Source organism: Notechis scutatus, chromosome 1 (genome assembly GCF_049901735.1).
Source record: "Notechis scutatus isolate UNSWTSFEM ecotype Mainland chromosome 1, rNotScu1.2, whole genome shotgun sequence".
Lineage (NCBI taxonomy): Eukaryota > Metazoa > Chordata > Lepidosauria > Squamata > Elapidae > Notechis > Notechis scutatus.
The window spans coordinates 1914774-1925946 of record NC_142009.1 but is presented as its reverse complement, the minus strand read 5'-3'; the positions used below and the strand labels follow the sequence as shown (position 1 = coordinate 1925946).

General features: G+C 50.6%; 1 protein-coding gene and 1 non-coding gene across 2 annotated transcripts; both read right to left on the bottom strand.

The window, feature by feature from the left end:
• Positions 1-1771: 1771 nt before the first annotated feature.
• On the bottom strand, positions 1772-7777 carry RPL23A (ribosomal protein L23a). Its single transcript, XM_026691394.2, has 5 exons — positions 7731-7777; positions 5918-6098; positions 4651-4827; positions 2060-2129; positions 1772-1889 (listed from the first exon to the last, which is right to left on the bottom strand). Exons 1-5 carry the CDS (start codon positions 7753-7755, stop codon positions 1875-1877), a joined length of 468 nt encoding a protein of 155 aa, XP_026547179.1. The 5' UTR covers positions 7756-7777; the 3' UTR covers positions 1772-1874.
• LOC113428863 (small nucleolar RNA SNORD42) lies at positions 4536-4600 on the bottom strand. Its single transcript, XR_003373017.1, has one exon. It is a non-coding gene; the product is annotated as a small nucleolar RNA SNORD42 (small nucleolar RNA).
• Positions 7778-11173: the final 3396 nt, after the last annotated feature.

Here is an 11173-nt window from a genome sequence, read left to right as displayed (position 1 = left end):
AGCCTCCATATGCAGAGGCAGCCTACCTCACAAGTATAGTAGCTGGAAGCGGTGAACAAGTGGTGCTTTATTTGGTTTGGCCTTGGGGGAAATTGTTTGCAAGTCCTCGGCTTACGACAGAGACCAACATTTCTGTCATTAAGCGAGGTATTTGTTGAGTTTCGCCCCATTTTACGACCTTTTTTTGCCCAGAGCTTTTTTAAGCCAATCGCTGCAGTTGATAAATGAGCCACCTTGGTTGTTAGGGGAATCTGGCTTCCCGAAGGTCACAAAAGGGACCCTACAACAGTCGTAAGTATGAACCAGTGGCCAAAGCGCCTGGGTTTCGATCATGGAGAGGCTGGAAAGGGGGTGACTGTGAAAAATGGTCGCAGGTCACTTTTTTCAGTGCCTTGGTAACCTCGAATGCATCGTGGCTTGACTGCAGTTTGCAGTAATCGGATCTTCTGACCCCTTGGCTTTAGCCGCCCCCCTCCCCCCCACCCCGTAGGTGAGGGGGACAGGAGGGTCCAGGCCACTTTAAAGACTTGGGGACTCCCAGAATTCCCCATTCAGCCATGCCTGGTCTTTTTTTCTCCTACTCCCTAGAGTGGAGAGATTGCAGAGGAAGGGATGACAAGAGAGTAAGCAGGCAGAGAGAGAGAGTTGAAGTCTAGCGAAGCTGGCTGGGGAATTCTGGGAGTCGAAGTCCAGTGGCCAGGTGGGAGACCCCTGGGGTCCAGGGCTCTCTGGGATCAAGCAGGAGGCGGCCCTGGGGACACCACCTTGTTAAACTTCCTGGCCTTTGGATTTTTCTAAGTTTTTACCTGCAGGCTTGAACCCTGAGGATTGGATGCGTGTGTCTAGGGACGGGGTTCTCTTAGGAGGCCGTCAATCAGCCAGGTGGTTCAGGTGAGATGGACCAAAGCGGAAGTGTAATTCAGAGGGCAGCTCAGAGACAGGTGAGGACACCTGGTGGTGGCTGGCGGCAGCAGTGGCGGCACAGCCGGCGGGGAGCTGCCTGGTTTGGGAAGGGCAGGAGGACAGGAATAGGACTGAACAGAAACAGGACTGGAATATAGAATAGAATATGGACTAGTTGTTAGTTGCAGAGTTGTGTCCTGCCCATCGCGACCCCAGGGACAACCAGGCCTTCCTCCTTCTAGTCTAATATAGACTTGACTAGAATATAAATAGAATATGGACTAGACTTGTGGAATAGAATATAGTAGAATGAATACAGACTAGGCTAGAATATACTGTAGAATAAACAGAGTGGGAAGGGACTTTGGAGGTCTTCTAGTCCAACCCCTGCTTAGGCAGGAAACCCTGTGCCACTTCAGACAAATGGTTATATCCAATCTCTTCTTAAGAACTCCCAGTGTTGGAGCATTCACAATTTCCGGAGGCCAGTGGTTCCATTAATGATCCTACCAGGAAATTCCTCCTCAGTTCTTGGCTGCTTCTCTCCTTGATCTCTTGCTTCTTGTCTGGCCTTCTGGGGGGGCTTTGGGGCATGAGGGGGGGTCAAGCTATTCTCCAAAATGCCCCCCCCTCCCCAAAGGCCAGAGAAAGAAACTGAACCAGGAGAGATTCAACCTGGAAATCCGGAGAACATTTCCTGACGGTGAGAACCATCCACCCCCAATCTGGGCTCCGTTGTGGCCGTTAAGTCAGGGACGACCTGGAATGGGGACAACCACCCTTTAGGAGAGGGGATGCGGCACACGGCCTCCCTCCACCAACTCTTCTCTTACAAGACTGGAAAGCAAAGGGTGGAAACCGTTCAGGGTGTTCAGGGTCATTTATTGTAAATCTTAGCTTGGTTTTGAAGAACAGTTTGTAAACCACTTGGACAAATGCTGGGTGTCTGAGCCGCTCTGGCCGGCCTTCGCTCAGATGATCCCAATCTGAAAAAGAGCCAGAAACTCTGGTCAGCCGCCTCCTTTTCTCGCTTGTCTCGGGGGATCCAAGCCTCCCCCAAAAGCAGACCTTCTTCCCCCCTTCCTAAAAGAGAGCCCCCCACCCCACCCCCTCATCTCCCACGGAAGCAAGTCCCGTAACACACGAGAGGTCTTACCTTGTTGGCCACATCGAGGGCGTCGTAATCTGGAGCAAGGCGGACGTAAGCTTTCTTTTCCCCGTCGGGCCTGGAAGGAGGCAGGGAGACTTAAGCCCCGGAAAATAAAAGGATCCCCCCTTTCTAGCCATCGAGAGACGGTTCCAATCCCCGGAGGTCTCTGAACGCCCGGGGCTGAAGGCAGGCGGTCCCCTCCACTGACAGCCCTCCACCTAGTCACTAAAGAAAGCCCTAAATCTGCAGAATGAAAAACGGTGCCAGGGACACACAGGGAGTCCCTCCGCTTACGCCTCTTCCTTCAGTCACCTGTATTCATCCCAAAGGTGCTTTTTTTTTTTTTTCCAAGAGGCAACGGGACGTCCTGGTTTTTCTTTGAAGATGTTTCACTTCTTATCCAAGAAGCTTCTTCAGTTCTGACCGGATGGTGGGGAATGGAAGGATTTATCCGCCTGGCAGACAGCTGGTCATTTGCCTCCTTTTTAAAGAGCCTGGAGGTTTATCTGTGTCCTCAGGGGGGGTCAACCTCCAGGTGGCCTCAACGACCCTCTCAAAGGTTGCAAATGACCAGCTGTCTGCAAGGAATATCAATCCTTCCCTACTGTCGGGTCAGAGCTGAAGAAGCTTCTTGGATGAGAAGCAAAAAGTCTTCAAAAGAAAAACCTCATTGCCTCCTGGGAAAAATAAAATAAAAGCACCTTTGGGACAACCTGGATGGCTGGAGAATCTCCGAAGACATTTACAGGTATTAATGCCAATGTTTTTCCTTCTGCTGATCTAGGACTTGACTGGCTTCCTCAGCACAGGAATTGGGGCGCAGTCTGATTCCCCCAGAGCAGAGGCTGCCGACCCAAACGAAACCGATGGAATGCAGCTAGTCCTCGGGTTACAACCATTCCTTTAGTGACCAACATTACAACGCTGCTGATAAAAACTGAATGAGGAGCGTTTTTCACTGATGACCGTTGCAGCCATCCCCGTGGCCACGTGATCAAAATTTGGCCACTTGGCAACTGGTTCCTATTTATGACGGCTGCATTCTCCCGGGGTCATGTGATCCACTTCTGCGACCTTCTGCTAAACCAATAATTCCCTCAACACGGTCCAACTATTTACAAAGTCTGCACTACTATTAATCTTCTCATCACTTCTTATCGCCCATCCCCTCCCACTTGTGACTGTATGACTGTAATTTTGTCACTTGTATCCTTACGATTTATATGGACTGTTTCCCAGTGTGATTTGATGGCTTATTGTCCCCTGTGACTATCACTAAGTGTCGTACCTGATGATTCTTGACTTTTTTTGACTAATGTATCTTTTCTTTTATGTGCACGGAGAGCATTTGCACCAAGACTATCGTGTGATCCTTGTGTGACCAACCACACTTGGCCAATAAAAGAATTCTATTCTATCCTATGTCAGCAGGAAAGTCAGATCCAATTAACAACCATGCTACTAGTTTCAGAACAGCAGTGATTCACTTAACAACATAGATCCTAAAATGGGGCGAAACTCACTTAACTTTCACTTAGCTACGGAAATGTTGGGTTCAATTGTGGTGTAAGTCAAGGAACACCTACCATCTCCTGATTTCATCTGACACAAAATTTACCCACGGATGCTTCTCTTTCCCACATGCCCAGGGTGGGGAAAAGCACTAAGCCACTTGTTGCTAGAGAGTTTACACCAGGGGTGTCCAACCTTGGCAACTTTAAGACTTGTGGACTTCAACTCCCAGAATTCCTCAGCCCCCAAGTCTTAAGTTGCTGGCTGAGTCCCCAAGTCTTAAAGTTGAATTCTGGGAGTTGAGTCCCCAAGTCTGTTGAATTCTGGGAGTTGAAGTCCCCAAGTCTTAAAGTTGAATTCTGGGAGTGGAAAGTCTTAAAGTTGAATTCTGGGAGTTGGAGTCCCAAGTCTTAAGTTGAATTCTGGTTGACCCAAGTTGAATTCTGGGAGTTGGAGTCCCCAAGTCCCCCAAGTCTTAAAGTTGAATTCTGGGAGTGGAAGTCCCAAGTCTTAAAGTTGAATTCTGGGAGTTGGAGTCCCCAAGTCTTAAAGTTGCCATTGGACACTGTTTACAGCTTCAGATCACTGGATTCTGCTCTAAATCTATTTTCGAAGTGCTTCGACTAGAAACGACCCGAACTCCAACGGTTCTGACTTCGGTTCTGCCAGTCAGAATGGCTGTTTTAACAAGAGATGGATCCTTCCCAATAGATTTTAAGCTGGGCTAACTTTATTAAGTTTCATATTAACCACATATTCCCTCCACTCTCTCTAAAACATGGGAGTTCAATCTTAGCCACTTTTAAGTGGACAACTCCCAGAATCCCCCAGCCTGAACTTCCTAGCCAGCTTTAAGGCTGGTGGACTTCAACTCCACTAGTCTTGAAGCTGGCTGGGGAATTCTGGGAGTTGAAGTCCACCAGACACAGTGTGGCCAAGGGTGGAGCCCTGCTGCTCTAAAGGATTCTTCGTGCATCAGAGGTTCCTTTGAAAACATCACTTAGCTCAGTCGGAAAATCCAACCATCATCTGCACGAAATGGCCCCGGGACCCATCCCCGTCACGCTCCCCACCTGCTCTCTTACCTGATCAAGGTGTTGACCTTGGCCACGTCAATGTCATACAGCTTCTTGACCGCCTGTTTGATCTGGTGCTTGTTGGCCTTGACGTCCACGATGAAGACCAGCGTGTTGTTGTCCTCAATTTTCTTCATGGCCGACTCCGTGGTCAGTGGGAACTTGATGATGGCATAATGGTCCAGCCTGGGAAGGGAAGGGGAGGTATTCATTAGCCCTGCCGGGGAACAGGCCAGGGGGAGCCCCAAAAAGTACAAAGCTTTGCCCAGGACTGAGGTGCATCAGCTCTTTGTGGCTACGATCACAGCCATTCAGACTTTGGTCGCTAAAGCTTCATCACGCGCAGCCTCGACCCTGAACAAAGGGGCTTCTTCACCACCTGTGAAGGGCCAACAGGAATAACCTGGTTGAGCAGAAAGGGACATCAAATCAGGCCGCCACCAGGAGGGTAGCACCACAATCCGGGCACCGGATTTGGAGAAGGGCTCTCGGCAAACTGGAACACGTCCAGAGGCCCCAGGAATATAAGGGAAGGCCTGGGAGAACAGATGGGGGCACTGGGGAGGTTTAACCTGGAAAAAAGAACTGGAAGGGGCAGGAGGCAGGGAAGAGAGAGCCCCGAGAAGAGCTGGAGGGCTTCCAGGTAGAGAATAAGATGGTGGGTTTCTGTCCTGTCGTGCAGAACTGCTTTCTCTAAGGCCCCTGCAAATTCAACAGTCCCTAGCATCTTTCTAGCTGTTGTACTTGCTCAAGAAGCCCCATGGTCTCCAGACAAAACAAAATTGGAACTTGCTGCATCCGTGGGGGGGGGGGGGGGGGGGGGGGGGGGGGGGGGGGGGGGGGGGGGGGGGGGGGGGGGGGGGGGGGGGGGGGGGGGGGGGGGGGGGGGGGGGGGGGGGGGGGGGGGGGGGGGGGGGGGGGGGGGGGGGGGGGGGGGGGGGGGGGGGGGGGGGGGGGGGGGGGGGGTGCTTACAATTTACATTCGGATGCTGGACAACTGACTCCTATTTATGACCGTTACAGTGTCCCATGATCCTCTTTTGCGACCTTCTGACAAGCCAATGGGGGAAGCCAGATTCACTTCACAACTGCAGTGACTCCCTTATCAGCTGGTCTCAATTATGGGCATAAAGTGAGGACTATCTGTAATGTTAAGTTTACAATCCTCCCTAGCAGCCCATGGATGGCAGGTTGGACAGGCCTGTTCTAAAGGTTCACTACTGTCAAGGTGGAAGCCCTTTGAGTTTCGGGGGGGGGGGGGAAGGACCCAACCTACTTGTTCCTCCGTGGGGCGCTCTTCCGGGGATACTTGGGCTGCCGCCGTAACCGCAAAGTCTTTGGTCTCCGGAAGGTGGGCGATGTCCGGATTTTCTTCTTCTTGTGACTGTGGACTCCTTTCAAGACGGCTTTCTTGGCTTTGAGTGCTTTGGATTTTGCCTCTGTCTTCGCTGGGACGGCTGCGGGGAGGAGGAGGAAGAAAGGGGTTTAGTACAGAAGACCTCAGGCTTGTAATCTGGGCCATCCATTCCTCTGCTCCCTCCACAAGCCTCCAAGGGGTCTCAAAGATTTGCAGGTCCTCTCCCCCCCACCCAAGAATCATGGCTGCTGATAAAACAGGATGCATCAACAAGGTGGAAGCCCAGCCAAATGTCCATGGAGATTCTCCATCATCCACAGGTCATGGTTGTCCCAAAGGTGCTTTTCCAAAAGGCAAATAATATTTTTTTTAAAGTTTCTCTTCTCATCCAAGAAGCTTCTCCAGCTCTCACTAAGCTAGAACTGAAGAAGCTTCTTGGATGAGAAGAGAAACAGTTTCAAGGAAAAAATCCAAGCAAGTCTAGTTGCCTTTTGGGAAAGCACCTTTGGGACAGTCTAGCCAAAAATACGTTACACGAAATGCAAAGGGCACCAATTATGGTGGGCTTTAAGGATGCAACACAGACTGTGAGAGAATGTGGCCCATTGGTGCTTCTCAACCTCAGCATCTTTAACATGCGTGGACTTCAACCCCCAGAACCCCCTCCGCTGGTGCTTGACTCCTTGCTCAGTGGGAACTTAATGGCATAATGGTCCAGCCTGGGAAGGAAAGGGAGGTCTCCATTAGCCCAGTGGGGAACAGGCAGGGGGGGAGCTCCAAAAGGCACAAAGCTTTGCCCAGGATCAAGGCGCACCAGCTCCACGTGGCTACAATCACAACCATTCACTAAAGCTAAAGCCTCCATCCTGAAAATAGCACATTTTAAGAACACAAATAAAACAGTCAATGCCAGAGGACACCAACCAAGGGAGTAAAAGGCCTGGAAAGAAAGAAAAATCCAAGGGTAACAAACGGCCCGTAGAAGGGGGGGGGACAGCTAACTTAACAAGAGTAGGGTGGGACCCTGGAGGTCTTCTAGTCCAACCCCCTGCTCAGGCAGGAGATCCTATAAAAACCTCCACTGTTGGAGCAACCCTAACATCTGGAGGGAAGTCCTTCCTCTGGTTAATTCAGAGGTCCCCAAACTTGGCCCCTTTAAGACTTGTAGACTTCAACTCCCAGAATACTCAAAGGCCGGGGCTGATGGGCACTGTGATCCCCAATCACAGCTCCCCCAATTAGGCTGAGCCATGACAATCAGAGGCCTCGTCAGGCCGGGGATGATGGGCACTGTTGATCCCAATGACAGCCCCAATCAGGCCCAGCCAATTAATCAAAGGCCTCCTCAGACCACGGATGATGGGCACTGCGATCCCCAGTCACAGTTCCCTCCAATTAGGCTGGGCTATTATAATCAAAGGCCTCGTCAGGCCGGGGACGATGGGCGCGGTAATCCAGCAGCAAGAGAACCGGGAGGCGCGATTAAATGTGGGGGAGGGAGAGAGAGAGAGATGGGAAGGGTCTCAAGAGAATGGGGGGGGGCGGTCATCCAGCCCCATTCTGAGGGGGGCATGTAAGGAGGCCACGCTGCCTTTCTGAGGGGAAAGGCGGGAAGGGAAGCGCCCAGCCGGGCCCACCTCCCCGGGGAGGCCACGCTAAGGCAGTTTCGGGTAAGGGCGAGGGAGGAAGGGGGAACCGGCAACCCACTTCGGGCCGCGAGGCCCGCGCTCACCCTCCTTCTTCACCTTCGGCGCCATCTTGGCTGAGCGGAAAAGAGGCGGCCGCGTGAACGCCGCCTGCCTTTTATAAGCGCTAAGTCTCGCGAGAGCCGCCCGGCCAAGCCACGCGGGACTTTCACCAAGGAGGCTCGCGCGCGAGCGCTAAACTAAGTCCTGCCGGGGGTAGGGGGGGAAGGGAGAAGAAAATAATAATAATAGGAGGGGCGTGGTCGGCTTTCGAAAGGAAGGCGCGTGCGCATCGAGGGGAGGTCATGGGAATTGGTGGCCTTTCATGGCGGAGCTTTGGGAGTTGTAGTCCAACAGTATCCCCGTCCATCCCTCCCTTTCGACATGGCGACTGTTGTTTTTTTTCCTGCTTTTATGAGGCGCGTTTTTAAATGTTCTGCCGCTCGGCCGTAAGGCGCCCAATGGCTTTGCTATTAAATGGCTTTATAAATCAAAATGAATCAGTGGCTTCGTTTTGGGGATGATCCGCCATGCAGGATCCATGAGGACTAGAGACTTAAGCCGAGCTTTGGCTGCCTGGAAGCCTCATTTACACTTTTATCCCAGGCCAGGGGTCTCCAACCCTGGCAACTTGAAGCCTGGCGGACTTCAACTCCCAGAATTCCCCAGCCAGCTTTGCTTTGGCTGCCTGGAAGCCTCATTTACACTTTTATCCCAGGCCAGGGGTCTCCAACCCTGGCCACTTGAAGCCTGGCGGACTTCAACTCCCAGAATTCCCCAGCCAGCTTTGCTTTGGCTGCCTGGAAGCCTCATTTACACTTTTATCCCAGGCTAGGGGTCTCCAACCCTGGCAACTTGAAGCTGGCGGACTTCAACTCCCAGAATTCTGGGAGTTGAAGTCCGCCAGGCTTCAAGTTGCCAGGGTTGGAGACCCCTGTTCTAGGCAGATGCATAGGCTACTCCTAGGTGGTGTTTTATTGCCTTGAGTAATTTGAGAAGCAAGTTTGGTGGAGGGTCCCACATCCCAGCTTCCGTGCCAAGAAAAGGACCCACAGTTGGACAATGCCACGCGAGGCAGTCAAAGTGTTCTTTGGGGCCAGCTTCTGCTATTCCAGTGCCTCATATTTTTATTTTATTATTATTATTATCATTTAATACATGATGCAGAAAATTAAAATACAAATTCCAAAAGGGGGAAAAAAAATTACAAAAGTAAAACAAAATTAGGAAAAAAAAACACCATAAAAAGTGAATTATAAAACAACAAAACAGAAATGTGTTTGCTTTTTTGTTTTTTAAATCAATGTTTTCAATGTTTTTGTCTTGTTTTACTTTTGATTATATATTTTACTAGCTCGATACCCATGATTCGCCACGAAACTATGTGGTTGGGCTTAATTTTGGGGAGGAAAATAAGGGGGAAAAAATTCTGCCTCTGCCTACCAGCAACCATCAGTATTCATTTGGCTAGCGTCCTGTCAGTGTGTGAGAGAGTGGAGGGCTGTTTGGAAACTGAAAGAGTATTTGCTGTGTGAGGAGACAGCAGAGAGCCTGGGCCTGGCTTAGCTCAACTGTTCTGTACTAAAGCTGCTTGGTGCTCTGAAACTGAAAGTGAAACTCTTGCTTGTGTTTTGTAGGCTTTACGGTTCTGGAGATTTTGTGATAATGCATGAGTGGTATTTCGCTTTTATATAGAGAGATTATATATTTATTATTAAATATTATTTATTAAATATTTCCCCCCGCCCCAGCTGTGGCTCTGCCTTATGGAAGCAGAGTCTGTCACTTGTCTGGAATAAAAGTGTGGGAAGCTCTCCCTCCTAGAAGAATGTAATATTTTGAGAAATATTAAAAAGGCAGAATATTATATTTCCCAAAGGGAGAAATGGAGAAACATGTTTTTGTAGAGGCAGAAAGCAAGCCCCACTTTCCTTAATAGCCCACAGCAGATGGCAGCACTTAAGAGATTCAAGAGCTTATTGAAAGAAAACAAGTCTCTAGCTAGCTCTGTTCATAAGCAAATAGATCCAAAACAGGACGAAATCCATTAAGCCACAATAGGAATTGCCCAACACCCTTTCAGAACACAAGGCCCTTCATTGCATCATCTCAGAGCAGCCCAAACTCCAAGCTAACCTGGGAGCTCAAACACCCAGGATTTGCATTTTGCCTATAGAGCCAGCTATGACCCCTACATGACCCCATGGGCATCTGACAACAGCCAATAGAATATTAAAGGACATGTTCTCGCACAGGAACAGGAAGCTCAAACACAAAGCCCAAAGGAGGTATTAAAAAAATCCCTCACTCTCAACTCCATTTTGTCACAAACCCTGGTGGTTCTGTCCATCCATAAACCACCTTTCCAATCAGCCTCCGTGATTCCAGTGTCTTGCTCCCGGCTTGGAACTGAACCAGATGGATATTTCTTCCACCAAAAGTTGATCTGGGACCAGGGCAGGCGGAGCCCCCCCCCCCCGCCCCCGCAGGCTTCCAACAGAGCAAGAACCAAGGAGTAGGGTCAGGGGTCTTCCCCCTCAGGAGACCCCCCAGCAGCAGCGATGCAAATCTAGGGGTCTTCGGAGGGGCCTTCGGGTTTGGCTGCAACACACTTCACACCTTCACCCCAAACAAGACACGGGTGCAGAATCTCCCCAAAGCACAGCCCGCTTATTTTGCAGCACTGGACCTACAACCCTGCAGATAAGTTTCATAAATAAACCCAGAATAAATGATGTTTCCCTAGTTTAGGAATGAAACATCTGCAAGAAAACTGCCAGGCTGAGAGAACACAAAGGACCCTACAGTCCTCCTCCCCCTCCCCGCTGTAACCCTTCCTTCCTCCCCTCTTTCCTTTCTTCTCCCTCCTCCCTCCTTCCATCCTTCTCATTTCCTTCCTTCCTTCCTTCCTTCCTTCCTTCCTTCCTTCCTTCCTTCCTTCCTTCCTTCCTTCCTTCCTATTCCTCCTCCTCAATCCCTCTTCTAGCACTGATGAAGTTACCAAGTTGGGTAATGAAACATCTGCAATAAAACTACCAGGACTCCACAGTCCTCGTCCTCCTCCTCCTCTCTCACCCCTCTGCAACCCTTCCTCCCTCCCCCTTTCCTTCCTTCCTCATTCCCAACTCCTCCCTCCCTTTCTCCTATTCCTCCTCCTCTTCCATCCCCCTCCCTTATGGCACTGATGATGTTACCCAATTGGGTCATGAAACGTCTGCAACAAAACCACCAGAATCTACAGTCCTCCTCCTCCCCCCCTCCTCCTCCTCCTCCTCCCCTCCTCCTGGCTGGAGAATCCTGGGAGTTGAAGTCCGCGTCTCTTAATGTTGCCAAGGTTGGACACCCCCCTTCTAAGCCTTTGGCCGAACCGCATTCCTTCCGGAGGGCATGGGTGCCATGCCAGAACCATGTTGGTGGTTAATCATCAATAATCCTCCAGAGGGAATTTGCACCTGACAGACTTTCTCTGCAAAAGGTCGAGGCGATTTGG

Coding starts and splice junctions, on each gene's coding strand:
- RPL23A (XM_026691394.2), bottom strand. CDS start 7,755: ATGGCGCCGAAGGTGAAGAAGGAGG. Junction 6,099..7,730: donor GCCGAAGGTGAAGAAGGAGG/GTGAGCGCGGGC, acceptor TCCTCCCCGCAG/CCGTCCCAGCGAAGACAGAG. Junction 2,130..4,650: donor AAGGTCAACACCTTGATCAG/GTAAGAGAGCAG, acceptor GCCTCCTTCCAG/GCCCGACGGGGAAAAGAAAG.